Source organism: Melospiza georgiana, chromosome 5 (assembly GCF_028018845.1).
Source record: "Melospiza georgiana isolate bMelGeo1 chromosome 5, bMelGeo1.pri, whole genome shotgun sequence".
In the NCBI taxonomy this organism is placed as follows: domain Eukaryota; kingdom Metazoa; phylum Chordata; class Aves; order Passeriformes; family Passerellidae; genus Melospiza; species Melospiza georgiana.
In genome coordinates this window covers 21,309,416-21,337,282 of record NC_080434.1, presented here as the reverse complement: position 1 = coordinate 21,337,282, position 27,867 = coordinate 21,309,416, and the positions used below count along the sequence as shown (strand labels likewise).

The 27,867-nt window shown below is 41.4% G+C and overlaps 1 protein-coding gene across 1 annotated transcript; it reads left to right on the top strand.

Annotated features, from left to right (window-relative positions):
- Positions 1 to 115: 115 nt before the first annotated feature.
- Positions 116 to 27,265, top strand: METAP1 (methionyl aminopeptidase 1). The gene is made up of 11 exons (XM_058024867.1): positions 116 to 252; positions 10,347 to 10,398; positions 12,439 to 12,551; positions 13,837 to 13,897; positions 15,089 to 15,180; positions 15,909 to 15,992; positions 17,464 to 17,602; positions 20,192 to 20,323; positions 22,714 to 22,857; positions 24,971 to 25,036; positions 25,204 to 27,265. The coding sequence occupies exons 1-11, from the start codon at positions 133 to 135 to the stop codon at positions 25,362 to 25,364; spliced, it is 1,164 nt and encodes a 387-aa protein (XP_057880850.1). The 5' UTR covers positions 116 to 132; the 3' UTR covers positions 25,365 to 27,265.
- Positions 27,266 to 27,867: the final 602 nt, after the last annotated feature.

The window sequence follows — 27,867 nt, the reverse complement described above, 5'->3', positions numbered from 1 at the left end:
GGGCGTTGAGTCCCCGGAGCCTCCTCCCTCCCTCTCTCTCCCCTCCGTCCCTCCCTCCGTCCCGCTCTCTCCGCCCGCCCCAGCCGGCGGCAGCTCCGGGCGGCGGCTCCTCCCCCGTGGCCGCCCGGCAGCATGGCGGCGGCGGTGGAGACCCGCAGAGTGTGCGAGACCGCCGGCTGCAGCAGCGAGGCCAAGCTGCAGTGCCCCACCTGCCTCAAGCTGGGCATCCAGGGCTCCTACTTCTGCTCGCAGGTGAGCTCCCCCGCGGCCCAGCCCCTCGCTCGGCGCTCCGGGCGTGCGGCGGGCGCACGATCCAGCTCCCCGCGCCGGCTCCCGGCCGCCCGGGCCCGGCCCGGCGTGCCCGGCTCTGCCTCTCTGCCCGCCCGCCCCTCGCCAGCCTGGGCCAGCGGCGCCCGGCCGGGGACCCGGCGGGAAGTTCCCCTTCGGTTCCTCGGTTGTTGGAGCCGGGGGAGCCGGGCTGGCGGCCCCGGCGGGGAGGGAACCCCGTTCCTCCTCGTGGCCGCGGGCGGTGCGGGACCTCGGCGGCACCGAAGCGCAGCCGGAGCGCTCGTGAGAGGGTGCACGGATGTTCTCTGCCTGAAGGGGTGGGTGGTCCGTGTGCCCCCCTTAAAAATAAAGGCTTAGTGGGACAAAGTGAGGACGTGCTCATCAAATTCCAGCGGCTGCGTTTCCCTGCCGGCGTCTGCTCTGGAGTTGCTCGGCTTTGATAGACACCGGGAGACTTGTTGCTCTGAAAACAGATTTTCTTTAAGTTATGAGTTTTTGTGAAAACTATTTGCCACTCTTCCGTTTTTGTCTTATTCCCTTTTCACTCCTAACTTCTTTTTTTCCCACTATGTCCTTTGGTGTTCTGCTCTGAGGGTGCCAAACAGGAAGGTTCAGGTTAGGCCACATGTCATAGAGCAGTCAGCTCCCACGTAGAAATGTGAAAATTGGACGTGTTCTGTGGGCCACAGTGGTAACAGAGTGTGGTCCTTCTATAGAAAGGACAGTCTGATGACTGTTTGAGTGTCGTTTTTGTTTGTGGGGCTCCTTTTGGTTTTGTTTGGTTTTTTAATTAACTTTCAAATGCGCACTGAAATACATAGCCTAATCCTTTGAACTTTTTGTATGTGTAATTCTGTCAAAATCAGTAAGGACTTATGTGTTCAGTTCAGAGATTAACACTGGCTTTCCTTGTCACAATTATGACACAGTAAAGTCACTGGATTTTTGTGGATAAACATAAGAAAATAATTCAGTCACATCAGCTAGATTAATTTATTATTTATTATTAATTTATTAATTGGGAATAATTTTTTTCCAAGTCAGGGTGTAAGCTGATAGTTATGGTTTGCATAGGACATGGGGAAAATTTCCCACGTGCTTGTGACACACCCGCTGCACAGCTTCTGGTACTTTCCCCTGAGGTCTCTGTGCCCTATGCTGGGAGTTGCTGCCAAATTAGAGTGACTGCAGCTCAGAATTATTCTGACAATTCTGCATCTCTAGTTCCTACGTGGTGCTTGTGGTTAACTTCTAGGATTTGCTCTGTTTTGACATGTCTGATATAAAATTCATCATAAATGCATCATCAGTGTATACAAATATTGGTTGGTGATGACAAAACCATTTGTTAAGAGAACGAACAGGCCAGTGTGAAGAGTTCCAGTTACATCTTCACTCCCCTCCTTCCCACCTCTAACTCAGCTAATTCCATGCAGAGATTCTGGTTTTCTATATACTGAGTTTAATTATTTGGAAATATCTGCTGCTGCTTTTAGAAAAAAGGAGAATTACTGGAAATACTTTTTGGCTTGTTAAAATAGGCTGCTGGATAACTGACAACATGCTTGCAAAGCTGTCCTGCCTAGAAAGTGAACTACTGAACTGGGAATCCCAGTCATCTCATTTCTGAGTGACTTGGGGCGTGTTGTGCCTTGCTGTGCCCATCAGCAATGTGGGTAAGCACACTGAAGGTGCTTTGGAGGTTTTGGGGCAAGGTGTTACAGAGAAGGACATTAGTGACAGCCTGTTTTAAAGATGTGCAAGAAATGTCATGCACAGAGAGAAGCGTGCCCGTGTTCATCCTGTGGCAAGGACCCTCAGCCCCGCTGAGTGCCCTGTGTTGGCCCAGCATGGATGGAGCTGTCCCAGTGCTCCAGCTGTCCTTGTCACCCGCTGTGTGCCATGGAGGAGACTCGCTGCCATCCTGCCCCGGTGTCTGGCAGGCACAGTCAGGAGGGTGAGGGAGGTGCTGCTGACAACCTGGCTGCCTCTTCAAATAAGCACATGGCAGGTGAACTTCCAGCTTATTTTCTCTGAACTTCCAGCGAGTTTCAGCTGACAGCAGTGGACTGGTTAGCATCAGTGAAACTTTTCTGGAGTTCTCTCTTTGGTGGTTTTCTTTCCATTCTGGTCTTACATGCATAAATAACTCTTAGGTAAGCTAGTGAGTGGTCCTAGGATGTTATTCCACCTCACAGCACAGCCTGTGTTGTAGCTCCCTCTGAGGATGCACGCTTCTACCCATTGCCTTAGGCTGTCCCTGATTCCTTGGTGAGCCACTTGAGGCCTTCAGAGTTTTCTTTCAAATGGAGGAAAAGGAGTTGCATTAATTGTTTGGGGTTTTTTTGCTGGTTTAGCACTGCAGGGTCATGAAACACTTCAGGAGTGTGCTGCTGAAGAGCAGGCTTGCCCACTGTGGCCCAGTTCAGCCCAGCCATAAAGTCAGCCTGTCCTTATGGAATGCACTGGTGGTAGCCAGGTGTGTGGGCGCTTCCTCTGGCCTGAGGGTGGACTGGGAGCCACAAGCTATCTGGCATCACCTTGGCAGGTAAAAGCATCTGTATGGGCATGGACACCTGGTAATTAATCTGCTTGGAAGCCTACAATGACTTTTTTTTGTAGCCAAAACTCCAATCAGAGCTAAAACCAAATTTGTAGGAATTTATTTTCCCTAGTGCTAAGATTAAACAACAGAAAATTGTGAACTGCTGTAGAATGGTAACCATGTGAAGCCATGTGTTTGGATTATAAATCACTAACATATCATTTGCTAAGAAAGAATTGATATAGGACTGAAAGGTATAGGAGGTATAGTAAGTATAGGGCTGAGGATCCCAGTGTAGTGTGGAGATTGATTAAAAATTATTTTTCATGACTGCACATAGAGAATTGAAGTGAACTTTCCAAGTAGATTGTGTCAAGACAATGATTTCCCTGGTGAATTTATCATTTGTGTTTCTCCTTTCCTGGAGAAAGGGTGTTATTCTGGTCACTTACTTTTTTTCTCTTTCTCTGCATCAGAACATATGCCTCAGCAACATGCTCTGAAAATGTTTAGGCTGGAGAAATTTGACATTCTCTGGGATTCCTTTGAGCCAACACTGTTTTCTCTCTGACTTTTGGGCACCTTGGAAGCTGGGTACAGCTGCTAAATAATAGTTGTGCTTGTGCATCATGGATGGAAAGGGGGCCATATTGCCTAGCAGGGAGGTTTTGAACTGGTCATGGAGACAAGGTGAAAATGGCTTTTAGCAGCAAAGAAGCTCTTGAGGTGGCCTGTTGAACCCTGGCTTGTTTTTTTCCCTTTCACTTCAAGCTGTAACAAGAGGAACTGTTCTGTTGGGGGATTCTGTCTGCTGTTAACCCTTAGTAATATTTTAGGCTAGTAAATCAAGTACTGTCACTACCAGCTGCCTTTTTTCACTGTCTGGTTTTCTTTTTATTTAGAGACTTATTGCAGTGTTGTGTGTGTTTATCATCTTATGGCGAGATACAGTAATTCATTTATCTTCTGAATGTGGAAATCACACAGATGTCCAGCATCACATCTCAGGTGTAGAGTTTCTCTTGCTAAGATGAATTTGTTATTGTGAAATCTGCCTTACAGATACCGTCACTTGTGTGTACATTGTGTGTGGTATACATAAAGAGTTTGTGTTTAAGTAGACAATTTGCATTTCTTTTATGTCTTCTACAAGTGGCTGAAGGATAAAGAAAGGGAGAGTAGTGACTGTTCTTGAGAACTCCGGTTACCATTTTTATATGAGCCTTCTAATTGTGAATGGATCACTTATGAGTGATTTTGTGTTACTTTTGTGAAAAACTTTATCTTTCATAATACTTATGTAAGTGTCTTGGGCAAAACAATAGGTTTACTGTGGTGTGGACTAGATGCTACTACAGGGCCATTTCTCCATCCAGATTCACAAATACCTACTTGTAGACACATTGGGGAAACATTCTCTTCCTCTGAAGTCAGTGGCCTTTGCCATTTTTGTTTCTCGGAGAGCTGGTGGCCGTGGGCTGTATCCTAGTAGTAGTCATAACTTACTCAAGGAGAAGTGCTGCCCCTTCCTGTTTTGTGTGCCCTTGTGTTGTCAGCCCCAGGTGTATGAAGTGGACTGGTTATGGAGTCAGAAGTGAGGACTGGGGTTACCTGGTGACTCTGCCGTGTGTGTTTTGGGTGTTTGAAGGGGTAGCATTTCTCTGAACTGTACAGTCAGGGTCAGTGTCTCTCTTGCACTGGTGGATGCCTCCCAATAGCTCGTGATACCTCTTGATATCTGAGGTGGGGTATGATTTTCTTCAGCAAAGAAATGCTGTTTTGTTCTCTCAGTGAGTTTATATACAATTTACTGCTTTCTGGAAGGCACATTTTCACTGACAGTCAGGCCTGGGCCCTTGACAGCTTTGGATGCTCAAGGTGACAGTGATTTGTGAAAAACTGTGGACCTGAAGAGAGGATTGCTGTCCCATCTGCTGCTTTGCTGTTCCCTTTCACTGTCAATGTGCTGGGGATGGGGGAGCAGGGAGCAGTAGAGCTGGATGAAACTATTTTTTGTCCTCTCTCACATCAGACCATAGGACATCAGTGCAGTGTTTCATCCTTGGTTCAGTGTTCTTTGTGCCTGAAATAGGCTGGATTCAGCTGCAGCGCACAGGAGTTTCCTCAGGCATAAATGGCACTCAGCTGATACCATCTTCTAGAAAATCAGATCTCTTTCATCAGAAAGCTGACATTCATTGCCTATAAATCACCATGAATACCTGTGTCTGAGGTAAGCACCTGATTGTTGGTGAGATATGAAAGCTGAGCCCTCGTGACTTTCTGAAAGTAAAACTTCAGGCTCCTGTAGGGAGACCTGCTGAGCTAGTGTTCCATGTACTGACAGGATAGTCCAGTTGGAATTCCTCTGGTCCCTTGTTCCTTCACTACACTCAAAAATCAGTTGGATATTTCTGTAAATCTGAAGAGCTGCAAAATGCAGTCCCTTCCACAAAGGGTCATGAAGGACCCAGGAGTCTCAGGGTAAGATGGGGTCTTGGATGAAGGAGAAAGTCAATCAACCCTGCAGACACCAAGGCTCTGAATGTAGGTGCTTCTCTTGGAGTTGAAAACACATATTCTGAAAACACATATCCAACTCTTCTGAAAAACTGACTATTCATGTGTCCTGCTTTGGGAATTTTGTACAGAGTTTTTCAGGCTGGAGGCTGTTTCTGTGGGCTTGTACTGCCCTAGAAGTATTTCACTATGCTGAAAAGTATCAACTGTTTCATTTAACATCAAATGTATTAACACCTCAACATACTTGTACTTATGGGTAAAATATGAATTAATCTGTATTGTATTTAATATGTATATATAATTGATAGCCTGGTATTAAACTTAATGCTGTACTTCAGAGGGGGTTTTTTTGTCTTCTGTTTTGCATACCTTTAAGGTATTTGGTTAAAAATGAGTTCTCATTATGCAAAATGACTTGGTCTCAGGTTAAGCCCCAGACAGTTTTACATTCTAAAGGACATTTGTAAATTCTGTTAAAAAGATTGCTCAGAGTATTTTTAGCTACAGTGTGCTGCTTGGCACTTGCAGTTTGTCCATTGCAGTTCAGGATATAATGACATGCAAAGAGACAGTCTGTCCTCACAGTCTTGATTCTTTTTTTTAATTTTCTGTAAAGTAGAAAATTTTTGAAATTCATTGCCGTGACTCTAAATGATGACCATAGAGGATGGAGGGGGTGATTCTGTGGAAGTTGGAGTGCTGACAGGGGGATTGCCAGAGCTAACTTGAAATGAGCCTTTCCCATGCAAAGGCAGTGCAGAAACACTGTCAGCCTGTCTTGGGCTCTGTGCTGTGGTGGACTTGGCTATCATAGAGTGGCCTGGCTTGGAAGGGACCATAAAGACCATCAAGTTCCAATCTGCCATGAGCAGGAACACCTTCCACTAGACCGGGTTGTTCAGAGCTCTGTCCATCCTGGCTGTGAGCACATCCAGGAGTGGGGCATCCATGTCTCTGGGTAGCTTATTTAAATCTAGTTTGTTATCTCTGTGCTGTACAGAAGTTTGTAGTGTAGTAATATCCTAATCTTGATTGAGCATCCTTTTTTCCTCTGGAATTTGCAGTTGGCTGTACTTTTCCACCTCTTAGTCAGATTGTATGCATACATGAACTGAATCAATAAGAAGCTTTCTGTTATTATTGTAAAAATGACAATAAACATAGAAGAATTTTTTCCCCTAATTACTTCAATAACTATTTTAGAGGGTTTTGTTCTTTCAATGATTGATTAAAAAAAAAAAAAAAACCAACCTCGAGGTATTTGGTAGTGATCAGTGTGTTCATAGTGAAAATGCACCTTACTATAAAACCAATACTGCCGTGTCACATGATTCTCTTGATATTGGGTGAGTCCTTAAGGTAAAAATCATTTTCAGAAATAGCACATCTTCCACAAGGGAATCCAGCAGGAATCTTTTCAAATGGTAGTGCTGGTTGTGCCTTTGGTTACCTTTTGATACATTCTGATGAACACTGGGTTGACCTTGTCTCTAAACACAAAACCAGTGGGATTGGCTTAAGAATGTCCCGAAGCCAGAAATGTTGTTGAAGGTTTCAGTATGTTGGCTGCCTTTGTCTAGAAGACACATTTATATTTTTCTTTCTGATGGAATAGTTGTACCCAGGATTGCCCTAAACAAGTCAAGGATTACCCCTCTGCTTTCTTTTTTTTTGGTCATACATTTGACCTCTCTTCTTGTAGAGTCCTCTTCAGTGTTTCCATGTCTGTCTTGATTGAGGTGTAAAAGTCACATGCAATAAAAAAGAAAAATGCTTTAGGTGCAAAGGGTGGGGATATTAATATCAGGCATGATATTGGATTGTGTAGTGCTTGAATTGGGAAGCACTAGGAAGTCTTCCAAGGAACTTGAGGCCAAATTCATATTGTTCCTGTGTACTTTCCCACTGAAGCTAATGCTTTAAAATATAGCCATGCTGTGTCACATGTTCCTTTTTTCACTCTATCTGGAAAAAAAAAATCTTTAGTTTCTTCATTTTAATATTAAAAGTCACCCTGGATATTTTTTCCCCTGGATTTTGTTTATTTAGTCATTGAAAATTTTCTATCCTGACCTGGATAGGAGCACAGAAGAATTGTTAAGAGACAGGAATGGCAGTAGCCAGATTGAAGTAGATGTGTCAGGAGAAGGCTCAGTGAAAAGCATGATTTTCTCCAGAAAATACTCCAAAAAGTGGCCCAGATGGAGAGAAAGAGTAGGTTTCTTCCACAGCTTGTTGGGAAGCCTGCAGTATAGAGGGTGAGGGTGTTTGCAAAGTGCAGTGGTACTTTGGGAGTGCTTTGTTGCCAGAGCTATGATTCTCCACCCTGTGAGATGACAGCTGCCATATTTTTGTGTGGAATTGCCAAGGCAGAGCTCTGCAGTCATGTGCAGTGTGGTGCTTTTGCTGTGGGTTGTTAGATATAAATAATTTGTGTGTACCCGGTCAGTGCAGTGCTCGCAGGGAGCGTATGACTGATCCTACACAAAATAGATGGGCTGTGGGTGGATGTGCAGCATGTCCTGTGAGTGCCTTCCAACAGTGTCAGACCAAGGCAGAGAGACTGATGGGTTGTGCAGTGCACTTGTAGCAGCCCCTGCTCACCAAAATGTTCTGGATGTGCTGTGCGTGCCTGTTGCAGTTGATGGCTGTGCGGGTGTCTGGTTGTAGTGAACATGGTTGCACCTTTGGAGCTGTGCCCCAGGAATTCTGGCAGAGCTACTGCTCCTCTGGAGACAGAGGGCAAGTAAAATCTCAGAAACATGTTTGGGACAACTTAGGCATGTGACAGCCTTATGCAGAATCATCTTAGGTTGTCCACAGCTGCAGGAAATGAAAAGCCAAAATGGAGTTCCTCAAGTTATGCTTCTGTCCCTGGTGCTGTGTTTGCCTGTTTTTTTCTGGTTGGGGGCCAGTGCAGTGGAAAGGCTGTTGGTATAGGACAAAGCCAGGGCATTGGAGAACATCCCCCAAAATTTAATGGGAAAGCAGAGAATGAACTACAATCAGTAATTGCCACAGCTGATGTATTCCTTCCTTCCTTCCTTCCTTCCTTCCTTCCTTCCTTCCTTCCTTCCTTCCTTCCTTCCTTCCTTCCTTCCTTCCTTCCTTCCTTCCTTCCTTCCTTCCTTCCTTCCTTCCTTCCTTCCTTCCTTCCTTCCTTCCTTCCTTCCTTCCTTCCTTCCTTCCTTCCTTCCTTCCTTCCTTCCTTCCTTCCTTCCTTCCTTCCCTCCTTCCCTCCTTCCCTCCTTCCCTCCTTCCTTCACTCCCTCCCTCCTTCACTCCCTCCCTCCTTCACTCCTTTATATTCAAAAAAGTGGGTTTTAGGTTTGCAGACTTGGTAGCTGCTCTAAGTCCTTGGCTGCTTAGTCCTTCTTTTATGCTTCAGAACAAAGACCTCGTGTTTGAAAGGGGATTAAAACTATACTGGTTATTCCAGTGTCCTTGAAATAGCATTTTTAGATTTTTTTTTATTCTTTTTCTTTTCCCTAAAGCAGGCCTCAGTTCAAACCTGTTCCTTTCCTCCCAGCTGCCCAGCAGAGAACAGTGCAGTGCAAAGGTCTGTGTTGCAGTGGGTTATGTAAGTGTGACAGTGAACTTGGGCTGCTGTTGGAAGTGGCGTTCTCTCCGGGCATCGGAAGCGTTGCTCTCAGAGCGCCTGGCAGTGCAGTCCCTGCTGCTGTGTGGGGCACCACAACACAAGGAGCAGCTGGTTGTGGTCATGAGGGGACAGCACACACACAGCAGGGTCTCTTTGAACGTAGGTGTGCTTGTGCACCACTGTTCTGTGTGTTTGTGGGTGCACTTTGGTACCTGCTGGTTGCAAGACTAATGAGGGAGAGGGGGGCTCAACACGAGCAGACTGCTCAGAGAGCTCCAGAGCAGCCCTGAAGCAAGGGTAGGATGTTACAAGCTGGGCTCAGTTCGCAGATGTGTTGTCTTGGGCTGGTTGAGGGTTGTATACTTTAGGTTGAATCAGTTATTGGCTCTGGGTGGTAGTTTTACAATGTTGATTCAGCATTAGTATTGTTTCTCCTTAGAAAGTAAACCAGTTTGCTTCCTGCCTCTTTCTTCAGAAATTCAGCTGTAATTGTCAATAATTAGAATTAGCAGTTTCTTAATGGATGTTTTGAGTGCACATAGGCATTGATTTAGAATTTCTGCTAGTAACCCAAGTAATTTGCTAATTAGTACCTTAAAGGATCACCTTTATCCTGCCTTCTGCAGTTTTTCTGCTTAAATCTCTTTCTTTCATGTCTTTTCTTCATCTTAGTCCTTTTTTATTCTCCAGCTGCTAGTCGTTTCCATCTGCCCCTTTGCTGATTATTTGTTCCTTGCATTAACTGCTCTATTTGTGCTTGGGAAGAAGAGAAAAGGCCAGACTCCTCCACAGTCACTCTTTTCTTGATTTCCATTTCAACTTTCTCAATATTTTTTTTCAATTTCCTATTTTCACTCAGTAGCCCTCATTTCCGCCCTTTAGTCTACTTCATTAGTTCCCCTGTGGTTGTGCTAATTGGCCTCTGTTGCTTTCCTGTGCTGGAGCAGGAGGCAGAAGGGATGCAGTTAGCAGGAGGAGGTGGATTTTTCTTGGAGTCAGGGGAGGACCTTGCTGCTCACTGCAGTGCTGTAAGGTCAGGTACAGAGAAAAACTCTGTTTCAGCCAACCTGCAGCCACCATGGTGTTTACATAATGAAAAATAGTCAATATGTAGGATTATGTCAGTGTATTTCACTGCCATGGGTGTTGTCTGTTTGGCTGTGCTTTTTCTGCCTATTCTGATTAATGAACTTTTGAATGTGGTATTTTCTGTTGCTAAGACTAGCAGTTACCAGTAGCATTTGCTGCATATTGCTGCAAGGGTTAATAAAAACAGTCTTCCAGTTTTCTTTAAAATCCATTTGCTTCTCCATTTTGTCAGCTTGGCATGTCTGTCCATGTAAATACTGCTTAAAACATATACTTATACATTTTTGTTTGCAATTCTAGGAATGCTTTAAGGGAAGCTGGGCTACTCATAAGTTACTACACAAGAAAGCAAGTAAGTACATTACTTTTTAAAATGCATTTTCATATTTCTTTGAGTTGGTTTTGTCCTGTGCAGTGAGCTGTAGGTGGCCTTGCTTCAGCTGGGGATTGGACCAGATGACCTCCAGATGTCCCTTCCAACCTCAGCTGCTCTGTGCTTCTCACCTTGGAATGGTATTGGGTTTTTTCCCAAGATACCTGGCACTGGGTGATGCATATCTGAAATTTTGTCCAGTTCTCAACAATCTAAAGCACTGTGTAAAATTTCCGAGGCAGAGGTTCACAGAAGTGTTTGTTTCTGTTCACTTTTCTATTTGCATGAATTATTGCTTGAGCTACATTGCCAGGTATATGGACACAGAAGGAGTGGTGCTGAAATAAAGGACAAGGAGAATAATAAATCACTACTGTAGGGCAGTGTTCCTTCATAGCATTTTGATGTCTAATGCAGTCAAAGGCAGTGCAGTGGGAAAGGTTCTTGCAAAGTCTTTGTGATTAGACACTTGCTGGAACACAAGTGAGTCAGAGTGCAGCTGTTCTGTACATTTTTGGGACAAAAGGGAGGATGCTTGTGTGCATGGTGCTGCCACTGATAGAGGATGTATCATAGCTAGGATTTTGCTGAGTTCATTTCAAAGTAGTAAGAGTATCTGTGTGCCCTAGTGACAGCTGGTAGCTCTGTCACAGAAGTACCAGGAGACTGGTAGATTCTACCTTATCTGAGTAGTGAAAATAACCCCTAAGTTTAAAACCAGAGAGAGGGCAGACCTCAGTTCTGCCCCCTTGCCTCCTCCCTGCCACCACCCTGCCTATCTTCATTAAGCCCTGATGAAAAGGGAGGTAGGATTAAAAAGTGATATGGCAGAAACTCACATCCTCAAATAATTTACCTCCTTTCCTAAAACCCAATAAAGCTTCTTTTTTTCATGAGAAATGTTGGATGGTAAATAGAGTAGTACAGATAATTACAAATGTTTTCCTTCTTTCTGCCTTCCCAGTGTAGGGATCCAGTAGTTCACACTTGCATTCTGCATCCTGTTAATTTGGGTGATTATGAACAGCTTTGGACTTTCAAATTGTTATTTCTCAGTTTCATCTGAACTGAATGTCATCTGAGCAGATGGCTTAGATGTCAGCCACAGAGGCTCTGAGGAATTGACATTAGGCTTGCAATGGCAGACCTTTTGCTACCTCTTCATCCTTCTGAGACATAAAAAGAGAAAACAAACAAGTTATCCAGTTATGAGTTAAAGATTAATGTTATTATGCTCTTCCTTAACCCTTGCTTTCTGTTTCTGAATTCTCCTTTTGGTATTGCTCAGGATCTGCTTGTTTCAATCCTTTATTTAAACACCTTCAATTTGCCCTCATAGGAATATGTTGTTTGTGAATGAAGTCAGTCATTGGACCAGATCAGACGTGAATTTCACAAGGTTTGGAGAGGTGGGAAGCTCCAGCAGTTTGGGACCATCTCCTAAGGTGTGAGCACCGTATGTCCTGAACTGCAGAAGTGGCAGGACCTGCACTCTCTCCAGCAGCTCTGGAGGGGTAGCAGCCTCCATGTGTTGAGCCTGACAGTAGGATGGCCTCCCTTCCACCTTTGGATGGTCTCCTTCCCACCTCAGGTCATTTTGGTCACTGAGTGCTAAGGGAGATCACAGGGAAGGAATGTTCCCCTGCAGTGCAAGGGTGTTAATTGAAGGGATACTGAGTGCCTCTGTAGAAACAGGCTTTTTTCCCAGGAATGAAACAAGCACTGTGTTATAAAACTGCAAATGAAGAACAACTTAATTACTGCACTTCCTTTGTGCATTCAGTCCTGACATTCCCCAGTTTGCTGTTGAATAGGGTGGGAAGAATCTGAATTTGGAATGGACAACACAAAATGATGACTACTACTTACACTTGCATATATCAGTATCTGAAATTCCAGAAAGACTCAAGTCTAGACTTAGGCACTTCTAAGTCACTTTCTAGACACCACAGTTCTCATTCTTAGTAGGACAGGTTTTGCTGCTGCAACTTTTTTTCCCCCTTTTTCTTATCTTTTCAGAAGATGAAAAAGCTAAGCGTGAAGTTTCCTCCTGGAGCCTGGAAGGTGATGTCAACACAAATCCCTGGTCTGGTTATCGTTACACTGGGAAACTCAGGCCACACTACCCACTGGTAAGCAAAAGGTGCCACTCTACTGCAGCACTGCTGTGTTCTGAGCAGCTCATGGACCACTCCTGACCTGATGACCTCCCACATTTTTGCTGAAGGAGGAGAGCTTCTCAATCTGAACCCCATGGCAAGGACATGATGGCTGTCCTTATCATGGTTCATTTTATTTTAAGGTCATACCTTTTGGATGTACACTGTGACATTTATTCTGCAAAAAAGCTAGTGCTAGTTCAGCTGATATCTCCCAGCTGTTTGTTGTCCTCACCCGTTATAGAGCAGTCTGTTTCTAAAAAGTTCAGGTGAATTAATTTAAAATTTAAATAAATGGGTTTTTTATTATATTATGTAAGTGGTTTAAAATAACGTGGTGAGTGAACTGGTGAACAGAGGTTACAGTAATCTCCTGCACTGGAATGGTGAAGAACAGCAGAGGTCAGTAAGATCCTTGGTTGTGAAAGCAGATTGGGTTTAGAAGATGATGACATGTAACTCTGTATATATATATGTATTACACACACACAGAGGGACATACAGATGTAACTGTATTTTTAACTTGGTACAAGTTTGTACATGGAGTAAGCTGAAGCTTTTTTTTGCAGCAATAATGACATTTTCTTTACATTTGTCTTTTCTAATTGGCCTTTGCTAGAAAAGCTGCCCCAGTGGCATTCTCTCTCTAAGTCTTCTCCATGTTACAGGCTCATTAGAGAACAGATTAGCTGAACCTGAGCCCATGTGTGTTTGTTAGTGTTGTTGGAGTAAAAGGTGTTGGGGACATTTCACTGGCTAAGTAATTTAGTTGTGTTATCTCTGAACTTTGGCTTTTTTGTCTTGTGACTGCTGTAACACTGATGCAAGTGGAATTAGAGATTTTGACTAAGATGATGATTAGAAGTAAGTATTCTCTTGCTAAAGAGAAGAGGGATGTATTTGACACTAGTGCACTTGCAGTCTGGAAAGCAGCAGAAAAAAATGCTACAATAAGGCATAATACATTATAAAACCAGTAAGATTCACTTGACAATAAAAATTTGATTTTTACAAAGCTGTACAGTTAGTTATTAAAAGTTGTATAATATGATAGCAATAGGGGGTAACAGCAGAATGTCTGGGATTGAAACTTGGAATTTTTGGAGTGTTTACATACTTTGCAACTTTTTCTAAATGGATTTTGCCATATTTCACATGAAATATTTCATATTGTATGTAATTTTACTGTGTGATTCTGGTTTTGTAACTATAATAAGTGTTGCTGCAACCTAACCAGCTTTGCCTGTGATTTGTTTAGACACCCACAAGACCTGTGCCAAGTTATATTCAGAGACCGGATTATGCTGATCACCCACTAGGTAACCTGAAACAAATCACAATTCTGAGTGTTATGTTTGCTCTCTGCTTTCCTTTCCATTGAAAAAGCCTTTAATGCATGAAGGAGATACTGGAGAAGGGAACCTCTTGTCTGTTCTCACCTTAACTATTGCTCCACAGTAACTTACTCATTTTTAAAAAATCATGGTTGCAAGTATTTTTTGGAAGTCCAAAGTTTGTAATGGGTTGTCTTTCAAAGGTGTACAGGAAATGGAGAGTTAGTTAATTTGGTTTGGGGTTTTTTTTTTATCTCAAACATACAAGTCCTGGTTCTGTTGCTAATTTGTTAACAAGCAGCAATCAATTGACTGTCACAGATAAATTCTACTAAACCATTCTCTGTGGCATCAGTGTATCTGTTGAAAATGTATTATTTTATAATAAAACCAAGGAAACCTTGCAGTATGCAACCCCCCAAAAGAAAACTGGGGTATGAGTTCCAACTGGTTTTGGACAGAGAGGGAATGCACTTTCAAAATTACTTACTTTTGGGATTGTTTTGGTATTTTCCTCTTTTTATACCAGTATTGGGGCTTTGCATTTCCCCAAAAGGCTGCTATGAAGTCTGTTAGCATTATTTTTTAATCTTAAGATATTCCATAGTCATTTTTTAAAGAGTGTAAATATTAAAACAACACAAAATACTGGATTTTATGGGGTTGCTCATCTATAAAGCTGAGATTGCACAGAATTTGGTAGGAAGGATTTACATGTTTTTGTCCGCTGATTATTGCAGTAGTATAACCAGGTATATTCCCAAGCTCATGTAACCCTTTATGACTGTGCTAGAATGTAATTTTCACTAATTATTTTCTAAGAGCAGCTGAAAAATGCTTTTCTGTGACTAAAACAACTTCCTTGTCAACCTGGTATTTAAGATTGTGTTTTGACTAACTGGACATGATGGTTTTATGCAGTAAGTGAATGGGTTTCCTGAGCACATGGGGCATTATGGTGTTGTGGAAGGCTTATGAATTCCAATTAATCTGAATAATATCATCATACTGTGGCATGGTGGGTTTCTTTCTTTAGGCTGTGGTGAGAAAGTCTGTACTTCTATTGCCCTTGGTAAGCTAAGGAAGTTCCTGGATTGGATATGTGTAGCAATCATCACTCTGTATAGCATGGGGTTTTTTCTGTCTTTTTTAGTCTTCTCCCTTTTTTCTTTTCAGGAATGTCTGAATCAGAACAAGCTTTAAAAGGAACCTCTCAAATAAAAATACTGTCATCTGAGGATATAGAAGGGATGCGAGTAGTGTGTAGGGTAAGGGGGTTTTGATTTTTCTGGCAAGGTGCCTTTACAGTCTTTAAAAATCTGTAATAATTTTACCCCTTTTTCACAGCACATTTGAGAGTACAAATGTTCAAACCACTTTAGAGTGCTGAAAAATAGTTTGGGAAGCTTGATATCTTCTGGCTTTTTTCCTTCTTGTGACCCCAGTTCCCAGTAAAGTATTTTGCAAGCAGAAGGATGACTTTTATCTGTTTTGTGCATTTGTTATTACTAGTAAGGTAATCTGTGCCTGACACATTGTGTTTGTTAAGAATATGTTTTATAGTGCATAAATGAGAACTTTTTCCTCTCTTGGAGTTGGTACTAAGTAAAAACTAAAGAGCAGAACAAAGCCCCATCCTTAAAAATTTTTGAAAAAGAGCTGTTCAATTATAATCACTTCCTTGTGCATAAAGTCAAACTTTGAAATGCATTAGGTAGTTTGATTTAAGATTATGGCATTCAGGGAAAATGTGGTCCAAACCTTAACTGGGATATTGTCAGCTCTCATAGAGGTGGCTGAGTACATGACCTGGAGGGATCTCAAAGTCTTTCTAGAACCCAACTTCACACAGCTTTCCTGGTTATTTCAGTGTAGCTGTCAAAAATGGGTTACAAATCTTGTAGAGAGTAGTCCTGGCCTGTTTAAAATTAACTTAAGTTGAGCCAATAGATCAATTTAAAATCTATTTTAAATTTTTTATTTGTTTCATTTGCAGCTTGCTAGAGAAGTATTGGATGTTGCTGCCATGATGGTGAAACCAGGAGTAACTACTGAAGAAATTGATCATGCTGTCCATTTAGTAAGATAAGTTTATTATTCTTCTGGTGTTTATAAGTGTTTTCTTCTATCACTTTATTTTAAATGATTATTGTGTGGTTTTCTTTGTTGCATGAATTCCATTTCTTTATTTCAAACTGTTTCCCACTTTGAAGCTGGTGGGTAGTGCAGATGGCAGAAATGAGCTACAGTGCAATGTAGCTTCAAAGTGATTTAGGAACTCCGGGGCCTCTCTCTGTATTAGTTGCTTCCATATTTCTGGCTTCAGATTTCTTCTAAGTTTCTTCACTTGCTTTCTCAGTTAACATCATGTTTTCTTTCTTCTAAACCCTTTTTGCTCCACAGATACCATTATATAAAGAACATCATTTGTAGGCCATGGACTTCTTGTACTCTGTGGTTGGCTGAGACATACAGAGGAGAAAGTTAAATTATTTATGATTGGGAATCAGAACTGAGGTGCTTCAGAGAGAACTGAAACAAGATGTTTGATGCAGTCTGACAAAATAAAGCCACAGTCCAGTGAAGTGTTTAAAAAACATGTTCAAGAATGCTTCCTGCCTTAACTTTCTATAGATATTTGAACTTTGCTTTGCTGTCTTCTCTGTGAATCATTTAATCTGTGCATTGTGAGAAAGGAAACAGTTTTGGTATAGTTAAGTTTGTTAGAGAGCTTCCTTTTTGTCTGCATCTGCAGGTGTTGAGCTAAGATGGCTTTCATTAGGCTGGAGACTTCTGTTGAACTGCATTAAACAGTTCAAAACTGTTAAACACAAACTAATGCATTAAACATCAAACTGCTTGCTTAGGCACAATGTCTAATATGAACAACTAGTAGTTAACATGGAGTTACCCCTCCTCAACAGTTTATGGAAACTTTGGCAGGTTGTTGATAGTGACTGATATCCCTAATTGGTATTTTTCAGTTTTAAAAACAGTATTTAAAAAAAATAAAAAAATAAAGGTAACACAACTTTTTTTTCTCAGTACTTTGCTCACAAAGTATGTGTATATATGTATGTGTAAATATATATGAAATGTGTCAGTTTTGCAAAAATACAGTAAGGTTATTACAGTGAAAGGGAAACACCTTAAGGTTTTAAAGCTGGGGGGGAAATAGTGCTAAATATTATTTTGTTTAGCTTATGTGTCTTGCAGAAATCTCAGACTGAGTGCTTAAAAGCAGTAATTGAAAATGACTTTTTAAGACTGAGTCAGTATTGCCATGCATTGTTTCAAACCTGAATATCTCAGCATTTGCAGTCAAAGATGAAAATGAGTAGAAACAAAATGAAAGTAGCTTTAATTTCTTCCTGGTAAGAGATGCAAGATATAACAAAAACATTGCCTGGAAATGCTTGAAGAATCTTATTTTCTGGAGTCACTGCTTTTCAGCCTGTCATTCTTACTGTAAAGCTGTTGCACATATGTTTTTTACAGTGTTTTTTCTTTGTACAAAACCTACTAGTGTAAATTGTATTTTCTCTATTTAGGCTTGTATTGCAAGGAATTGTTATCCTTCCCCTTTGAATTATTATAATTTCCCCAAGTCGTGTTGTACGTCAGTGAATGAAGTGATCTGTCATGGAATTCCTGACAGGAGGCCATTGCAGGAGGGAGATATTGTTAATGGTAAGTGCTGTGAAAATGAACCTTCAGCATTTTTATTGTGTGTGCACTTAAACCATGCAATAAGGTGATGTTTCAGAAGCAGGCAACATCATTAGAATAGCTTCTTAAGAGAGGCTTTTGTTCTCATTTGCCAGTTAGGTTGTTCTCATTTACCTCTACTCTTTACATACTTTAATTAATGAATTTATTAAATAAAATAATTTCAGAACTTCAGGCCACTTTAAGAGCTTTAGTTCTTCTACCCTGATCTGTGCATTAGTATAGTGCCTGAGTATTCCACTTGTAGGCTAGATTCCACTTGTTCCAGGCTGTGTATATATAGTGAATAGAATGTATATTGAATTATTCAACTGGATTAGTTCCGTGTGAATTCTTGATTAGATGGCTCTAGATTGTTGCAATTTGGCTATGCTCATTGATGATTATGATGACTGTAAAGGGTCCTAATGTGCAGGCATTGTATAGGTGCATGTTATCTTTTTTTGAGCATGTCACAGCCTAACAATACCAGCTGATTTTTGTTCTTGGTACTCAAGGTACTTAGGCCTTCTTGGGTGGTGAGAAATACTTTTATAAATTATTTGTCTTGTTTTAACCTTCATTTCTTCTTGGTTTGGCAGTAAAAATTAATGACACTTTTTTTGTACAAACATTTTCACTTTTGTTTATTGCATTGGTTTGCTTTTCTCTTACCTGTAAATAAATACACAGAGTATGCTAAGGTTTGATCTACCTCTAGAAGCAGGTTGTAATTTTTTTAGATTATCAGATATTTAATACATGTTGGCTTGTAATAATAGCTATTAAGTCTACATCTCAGTGCTGTGGGTACCAGCCTTTTCAGAACAAGTCTCATGATTGCTGCCCCTGTCTAGGTAAGGTGTGGTATGTTGAAAGCTCTAAGCTCTAGGGTACATGTAACAATGTATGCCAAAGTTCCTTTGTCTTACTTCTATTTCAAAGATGATGCCTTTGCACAGCTCTTTATTATTGCCAGCTGTTCTGGCATTGCTGCAGTCCAGCCTAAGAAGCCCAGCTCATAGAGTCATGGTTTGGGTTGGAAGGGACCTTAAAGATCATTTGGCTTCAACCCTTGTGCTGTTGGCAGGGACACTTCGAGTATAAACCAGGTTGCTCAAAGCCCCATCCAGCCTGGCCTTCAACATTTCCAGGGATGGGGCATCCACAGTTTCTCTGGGCAGCCTGTTCCAGTGCCTCACTACTCTCACTGTAAAGAATTTTCCTTTACTATCTGATCTAAACCTACTCTCAGTTTGAATTCATTCCTCCTTGTCCTCTCTGTACATGGTCCTGCAAAAGTTACTCTCCATCTTTCTCCTTGGCTCCCTTCAAGTGCTGGGAAGCCACAATTAAGTCACCGCAAAGCCTTTTCCAGGCTGAACAATCTGAATTCTCTCGGGTTTTTCTAATTGAAGAGGTACTCCAACCTTGTAATGAATATGGTTGGCTTCATCTACACAGTGTCTTACCTCTGCTATTTGCATGCCAAGGCTGTACCTCAGCCCTAGAGAGCACCTTCTGTAAGAGCCTCTAGTCATATCTCTGTCTACATTCCTGCACTTGATTGAGCTTGGAGCCTTTGCTTTGTTATCATGAGGAAGAACTGGGCTTCTTTGCTGTAAAGTAGAGGCTCAAAAGCCTCTTGAAAAGGAGGACCAGAACAGTTTACAAGGAGGGATAAAAAAAGTTCCTTGGAGGGAATGTACCCAATGAACAACTGAAAGGAAGCGTCCATCTTTTTCTTTATTTAAAACTTTTTAGCCCGGAAGCCATGCCAAAGTCCAAAACAAGTTTTTTGAACCACAGGAACATGTCATCCAGAAGGTGATGTCTAGTTGTTGCAAGTGATGTCTAGTTGTTGAGACCAAAATGTGTTTTCCCACATCTTCCTATAAAGATGATATTGATCTCTCTCAGCAGCTCATGTATGATTTTCCTAAAGTATTACTGAACACTGCAGCTCCCTTCATGACTGTTTACCTAGGAGAGGATTTGGGTGTGGGTTTCTTCATGAATACCAGAGCATTGGCCCTTCTAGTGGGTTTGGTGATCTAGCAGCTATTAGACCTACCAGCTGACCAACAAAGACTTAGAAACAGAAGTTCCCATTCTGCCATAGCAAGACAACTTGATATGCAAAACAAGGACTACATACCTTTTAAAATTTAATTTCCCCCTATAAGTGCTGGAATTAATTCTGAGAAAGTACAATAGCCAGGTAAATCCCCATAGATCAAGGAGCTTCTCTTTCCCGTTTTTATATTTAAAAAACCAATGCTAGCTTGCTGTTTTTGTGTTGCATTGTTGGAGGATTTTTTTCCTCCTCTTCCCCCTTTTATTTCATTAAATCAAACTGTTCACCAGTGCAACACTAACTTACAAATTATTATATAGACTCTACAGGATAAGCATGAAGGACCTGCTTCTGCTGGAAGAGTTTTCTTAGGGAGTTCTTGTGAAGTAACACTTCACAGTTGGAGTGCCCCATTTGTTCAGGTTTGTTGTTTGAGCAGTGGGAGGCAGGGGTGAGGAGCAGGCGCTAACTTCCCGTCTGTGCTGTGTCGGCAGTGGATATCACCGTCTATCGCAACGGCTACCACGGGGATCTCAACGAGACCTTCTATGTCGGAGAGGTGGACGAGGGTGCCAGGAGGCTTGTCCAGACCACCTACGAGTGCCTCATGCAAGCCATCGATGCAGGTGAGCCCTGCCTGCAGCAGGAAGCTTTTGGTTCTCAGAAATGCTTGCTCGTGTTGCCTCTGCTCAGGGCGACTCCTGGTGAGCACACAGAAGCACTGGTGTGTGATCACCAGCTGATGATGGGTGCTGTGTAATGCAGTCATGCTTCTGTGAGTGCTGGCTGCAACTTCTTTTGAAATGTGGGCTGATGAGGAAAATGTATTTGATGCTGAGCTGATCTGCTGATGATACTGACATGGAAACAGCCTTTTTTTGACCATTGATGAGTAAGAATCCTTAATCTGAGTAACTTGGAGAATGCAACAAGCAAATTATGTTTTGGAAAACCCTACTTTTATAATTTGTATGGTGTTGCACAGTGAACTGATAAGGTAAAACATTGTGTGAGCACCTAAACATATCTCCTTAGCCCTGCCAAACCTGATGGTTACTTCATAAAGCTAGTTATGAGCTCTTGATTTTGTGTGGCAGTGTGCCAGAGAAGACAGATCCTTATCTTCCAGTACCTACAGAGCTTTAATTATCTTGCTTAGATAACAGTCAGGGCAGCTGCATCAAGATATACAATGAGATAAACATGCAGCTACCTTTCTGACTTCAGAAAACAAAAGAAGAATTTCTCAAGTCCCTGGAGGTACTTGTACCATTTGTATCTTTTGTACCCTGCAGCTTCTTAAAATCCCCATTATAATTTAATCACTTCTTGGCCTCTAAAGTTTGAAGTTTAAGGTAGTATATATATTAAGGCTTTAAACTTGCATTTAATGAAAAGTAAATGTAAATAAAAGACATTAAAATGAGCACAATTTGGGTTAATAATTTGGAGATAGCTAGTCCAGCTGAAAAGACAAAAATCCATAGGATTGATGTCTTGTGTATCCGTTGTGTGATCAAGAAATTACTGCCACGTTGAGCTGTGAAGAACAGATTACCTGTTTTTGTGGGATTACTGTTCTGAAATGACCACTTTGTTTTTAGAGCTAAACCAGAACAGTGTACATGTATCTTTGATCCTGTACTTTTTTATAGCAGTTGTTACATGTGTTGTCTCTTAACCTTTGTATCTTGGCTTTGATGTAGAAACTATGACAGAAATTCCCCTGTGTTCATTACAATGAGATTAAAATTCTCACTGTAAGTATTTTTTACCAATTTTTTAGATGCTGTAATGTGTTTTAAAGGGTTTTAGACATTGCATTTGAGTAGGATTTGTGGCAGAAAGTGTCTCACCTATTAAAAGAGGGTCACCTCTCCCCTCTTTAAATCATCTCAACATCTTGGTGTTGGACCAGCAGAGCTCTAGCTGTATGAGAGAGAAGCAGAGGGCTCCTTGCTCCATTGAAATGAGTTGCACGTGCTGTCAACCCCATACTTCACAGCTATTTAGCACAAACACCACAGATTAATCTCTTCCCCACCATGTCCTTTTTGAATTTTTGGAGAAGCGTGTATATTCCAGTAATACAAGTTTCTTGTTATTTTCTGTAAATTCAGCTTAAGGGTTTCAGTTGTAGTCGCTTGCATTAGCAGAGAATTGTATTAAATAGTTGCTTCACATAAAGCTTAAGTTTTATGTGAACTCTGCTTAAGATGGCTCCACACAACCACACATGTGGCTCCTGAAGAAGCAGCATATATTTAGGGAGTTGGGAATAGTCTCGGGAAAGCTTGATATCTTGTTTGAAGGGGCTCAAGGTTGTTTTTGGGATGAATCTTCATTAGCTGAATGATGTAACATTGTTTCTTTTGTGGTGTTATTACTCCCTTGTCCAAGTGCTCTAAGTGAATTTCTCACATCATTTTCGTGTTTCAAATTCTCTAACTTGTAAGGCTTCCTAAAGGGATTGTCAAAAAAGTTAAACCTGAATATGAACATTTTTATTTGCTGTAGCATTGTCATCGAGAATCTTGTCTAAGAGTAGAGATACCCATTTTCCCTGTATTTATTTTTCTAAATATCAGTCCTTTGTGTGCATTTTCCACATAGTAGAGGGATAAGTGTGTATTAAAATATGGTTCCTACATTCATTGCAAAAAGCGCTGCAGCTCAGGGTGTGAGAGCTCACCAAGTACTTTGAAAGTCCTTTAATTTCAAACTTTGATATCCTTTTAATGTGAGCAGTTGCATCCATGAAAGGAAGAAAGTAGTATCCTTGTGAAAAAGGCGTTTTCTTCTGTCTCTCTTGTTTTTTTTTAATATGAGACAGTTTCTTCCCTGTCTCAAGTTATTGCACTCACATACACACTCAGTGGATTAAGTGATCATAGGAAGTTGCACACTGGAACAGATGGACACACAAGCCATGAGTGCTACAGAGATGGTGTTTGGTGGTTAGTTGTGTTGAAGGAAAGCTCTCTCAATTCCCCTCTGTGTCTCTTTAATTTTGCAGTGAAGCCTGGTGTTCGGTACAGAGAGCTGGGGAACATAATTCAGAAACACGCTCAAGCAAATGGATTTTCAGTGGTTCGGAGCTACTGCGGGCATGGAATCCATAAACTTTTCCATACGGCTCCTAACGTGCCCCATTATGCCAGTGAGTATTTATTCCCTTTGAGCTGTCCTGTAGGCAAGTGATTTGCAGTGAATGCACCCAATTTATTTGAGCCATCAGGTTGGCATTTTGGCACTTGAGAAATAATTTTTGTTTTTTAACTCTGAACCATAGCATGCTTTATGAACCTGTGCCTGCATTATCTGCCTGCACTAATGGTTAGTCTTAGCTCTCATCAGTACTGGGTAAGTGCTCAAAGTTTTTGCCTGAATTCCCAGCTGAATTCCCTTAGACGTTCTTGTCTGACATGAACTGCCAAATGTTTCTCTCTTTAGAAGTTCTATGCCAAACCTCACTGCCATTTGGAGATGCAAATAAAAAGCTCTTTGAATAGTATAGATGGGTGTTGTTCCTGAATATGGGTCCTGTTTCTTTCATTTCATTTGAGTGTTGTCATTTGGTATTTCTGGAAACTTTATCCTAGTGTATGGCAGAGGAGGAATGAGCATTCCCCCAGTAGTGGTAGTTTTTGGAAATGTCCATGGCACCATAACAATTTTTCAAGCAAGACTAAGAAACAACATCCACAGAAGCAAAGGACATAAGGTTAAGTGCCAGTGGACAACTAAGGGCAGAGTAAAAATCATGAGGCAGTGATCAGCAGTTCACACTCACTTCAGCTGTAAAGCTGCCCTGATCATAGGACACTTATTTCCTCAGACCTGACAGGTGCCTCCATCTTCCCATCTCCTAATGAGCTTTAACATGTGTTATGGTTATAGAATATAGTCTAGCAGTTCCTGACTTTCATGTCATCATTTCCCCAAAATACTTTTCTGACAACAGAGAAGATCTGTTAATTGCAGGGTAAAGGGCTGTCAATTCCTGGTATGTACTTTTTGTTGTGTAAAATGAAGAAAATATGGATTCTTTGGAGGGGGAGAGCTTTTTATACCAATTAAAATCCAATCTAATGCAAAGGAAATTTCTATCTTTCCTGGCTATTTGGAACTTTGAATTTTTTTTTTCATTGGGCAAATATGTCTGTTTCCAGAAAGAAAGATTCTGGTATTTTTAAATACAGAGTCACAGCAAAAGTGGAAATATCTGAGGGACTTAAAGCCTCTTGGAGAAAAAAGAACACTGCTGCTTATTTCTAGCCTACTATGAAAGGAGTTTGAAGAGCAAAAAGATAATTTCCTAAGAAAAATGTTCTGTCGCTGTTGTGGCAGCTTGATGTCTGAGATTTTTAAAGCCTCTAGGTGATTTAGGCAGTGTAATAAATTAACACAATTAAGGTTAGATAGGGGGATGTAAAATGAATGCAAAATGTGTACAGCAGCAAAGTAGCTTGGAGCGAATGGTTCCTGTGCAGTTCTGGAGTTTGTTCCAGCTCTCAGGCTCAGTTACATCTGAGCTGTGCTGTCCTTCAGGTGAAACAGGACAGAGGAAATGGACTGAAGCCTTTCTCCAGTCAAACTGCACTCTTGGAATCATGCTGTCCATCAGTTCATGTGCTTCCACATAAGCATTTTCAGTGCATTTAACATCAAAATGTTCCTGTGCTATTGTCCTGGATGCTTCAAAATGCTCTGCTATTTTATGTTAGCTAATGAACACAGCATTATCCCTCTGACACTGCTGTGACCCCATTATCCAGGTGATGAGGAGGCAGTGTGTCTTTCATTAATGGAATCATGGATTATTTAACCACTGTCACATTTTGACAATTTATTGGAGCTAATGGCTCAGTGCAAACAAGTAAGGAGATTCCAAGCCTTCTCTAAATATCTTGAGTGCTTCTTACTTCTGTTTTTTTAATTAGGATTTTCCATTATAGAAATGTGCAGAAATTCCTGAATTATATTTTTTCAGTGTTTTATAGAGCTAGAGTTTAAATTCCACTTGGAATTGGAGAGAAAGACAGCAATTAATTTTAAGCATCTTGAGTAAGTATTACAGTGTTGGTGGATGGGGAGAAGGAAAGAGCTAAAGGAAATTTTTATGTATATGTAAAAATGGAGAAGTGAACAGGTCATCTCAGAAGGGTTTTTCGGACTTTACTGTGTTTCTGTTGTATTCTGTCAGGACAAGGATTTGTTAATTTACTAGCCTGGTATTCTTCCTTCTAACTTGAGTGTTTATTTTATTGCAGAAAACAAGGCAGTTGGAGTGATGAAGCCAGGCCATGTATTTACAATTGAACCAATGATCTGTGAAGGTGAGCAGTTTAGCAGTAGAGTAAAATGGTTACTCTCGTTTGCTCCTAAGTAGTGATTGAACAGGGTGCTGGTTCTATCCTGTAGAGCTGGTAGATTTTTCATTGCTCTTTGGGGGAGTGATGGCTGTTATTTAAAAGCTGGCAGGAAGTGATGCTCTCTGTTTCAGGTGGCTGGCAGGACGAGACCTGGCCCGACGGTTGGACCGCGGTGACGAGGGACGGGAAGCGCTCGGCACAGTTTGAGCACACGCTGCTGGTCACAGACACGGGCTGCGAGATCCTGACCCGCCGCCTGGACAGCACTCGCCCCCACTTCATGACCCAGTGATAGCCCACACTGAGCAGGTGCATCAGAACCAGAAATATATATCTATTTTTTGCCCCTGTACTATGCATTTTTTTAAGAGTACAGACTAGAAAGATGTCACCATTTACTTTGTTCTCGGTGATTGTAGATAAGAGGAATATCTCGAAGAACCTGACCCAATGTCTGCAAAAGCAGAGAAGAATTTAAAGAATTTCCTGCTTTCCTCCTACCTACAACACTCACGCTGTACTTTCCTTTTTTCTTCAATTATCTCTTTAGCACCTTTCTTCCAATTAGACCCACAACTGCTTCTGTTGCTGCCATGATATTAGCTAGAAAAGCGTGGGTAAGCTTTCCCACTGGGACTTGATATTTTGGGATCCAGGTTTTTTTCACCATTTCAGTGTGCCCTGTCACTCTTGGTTTGTGAGAGGCACCTGAGATTTTAAGCATTTCTTATTCCAAAGACTTGCTCTTACTTCTGCAGATACTATTTTGGGCCTTGTTTGTTTATCACTTGAGAAGGGGGCAGAAGGGAGAAAGACACGCACGTACAAGAATGGGCTACCTTTAATTCTGCCCCCATCTCTCTGCTGGTGGTGATTGCCACTGTGGGTGGCACACTGTGTTAATGGCAGGACTTGCTTCTCTTGCTGGAGATTTGATAGGATGGGAAGTTAACAAAGTCTGTCTTATATGCAGCTGCTTGGAATAAGCTGCTTTTTGGCAAAGCAGTACTTGCAGGCAGCCTCCTGCACCAAAAGTTTGGTGAAGCTGATGTATCAGACTTGCCTAGGTAAAGGAATGCAACAAGAACCAAAAAGATCCCATGATTCATGGGATCCTTACGTCTGTTAACTGTGGGGCATCTTTAAAAAGTACATCCACAGTAGCTGTGGGGGATTGGATTTGCAAGACTTACAGTGAAGTATCTCAAAACAAGTCTGAGTGTGTGAAAATGAAACACGTTCAACACTGTATTCATTTTCTTTTGGTAATTTTTAAACGGGTCATTTTCTTCTCCCTTGGTTGAGTGAGTTTGAGGCTTTTGGGAAGTCTTAGGGGGGCAGCTATGAAAACTGATCTTTTTTTCCTCAGACAGGTATAGAGTGGGCAACATTGGTATAAATACCCCTTTATATTTTGTTAGTGGGTCATGGTGAGCTGAAAATGGTTGTGTTAAGGAGTGTGGATTGATTAAGCCTCTCTTTTCTCTACCCTTTCTTTTTCCATGCCCATTTCCCTTCTATCATCTTTAGTGTCTCTGCTGAGGGAATAAATTTTTTCTTCTGAATTGTAATGAAAAAATTTTCAGACCCCATTGTAGACTTCATCTTACACCACTGTAACACAAGAAACTTAAGCCAACACAGACATTAAAAATCATACAATCATGGGCATAAAATACACCTCTTAGAAAATGTCTGGTGAATTTGTTGTCACACATCCAAGAACATGAAGTGCTGCATACCCTTGGCTCCCTTTGGCACTGCAGAATTTAGGTGGGGGAAAGGGGTTAGTGCTTCACAGAAATGGACTCGTCTACTTCCAAATTTGCCAGAAAACATCTTCTCTGCCCTGAGTGCCTCAGACCTCTGTTGCTGTATCACTGCAATGTTTTCATTACTTTATTCTTGTTTTAATTATGCAGTAAAGCGACCTGAAACGATGCACAGAGAGTGCGTGTGCGTGCGTGTGTGTGTAGAGATTTTTAACAAAACAGACTGTAGTACCTGAGTGGGATTACCTGTGCTGAATGAGCTGTGTTGAGGAGATGCCTGTCCTGGAGCTTTGCCCACCATATCCTTCACTTGAATGGTTACAATGGTCTTGCCTTTTCTATGTGTGTGTGTATGATGCAGGGGGTGGGGGGCTTCATTTTTGGTCAATAAAATAAAAGTTGCAGCTGCTTTTAACAGAAATAAGTTGTTTTTTTTTGGTCTTGTAATCCAAACCCAGACATAGAATTTTCAATTACATCCAGGTTTGCATGCAGTGTAAGCCCCACTGGTAGATGCATGTACCCACCAGAACTCATCCTTAAACCCACACATGTGCCACTTGGATACCTCTTTGTTGTTGCACTGATAAACCAAATTTAGCACATTTTTAATGCAAGTAGTCTATGACACTATGCATTTCTGCCTATAAATTGAAATCACAGCAGGGTAACTGCTTGTAGTGAGTTCATACTAGTGTAGTATTTTTAAATGAGTGGGAAGCTTAGTTAGCATCTACACCTTGCAACATAAGAGGGCACATCAGCCTTCAGAACAAAATTTATTAAATAAAAATATTAAGATAAACTATTTTTTCACCTATCTACCTGTGTCTTTGCTTGAACACAACATACTAGATTTGTGCTGACTGGATTGTGGAAATCAACTATTTTTATTCTTACAGAAGTTGCTATCCACTTAAATAAAGGATGCTAACTTAAATCTCCTTTTAATGGCATTTTTAGCAATTGTATACACTTTTACCAAAAACACAATCCTGCAACTAGTTCTGAATCAATCCCTTA

Excerpts from the sequence above, each read along its gene's own strand:
- METAP1 (XM_058024867.1), top strand. The coding sequence starts at position 133 with ATGGCGGCGGCGGTGGAGACCCGCAGAGTGTGCGAGACCGCCGGCTGC. Across the intron at positions 15,181-15,908 it reads GGATGCGAGTAGTGTGTAGG|CTTGCTAGAGAAGTATTGGA; the intron begins GTAAGGGGGTTT and ends TTTCATTTGCAG. Across the intron at positions 20,324-22,713 it reads CATGCAAGCCATCGATGCAG|TGAAGCCTGGTGTTCGGTAC; the intron begins GTGAGCCCTGCC and ends TTAATTTTGCAG.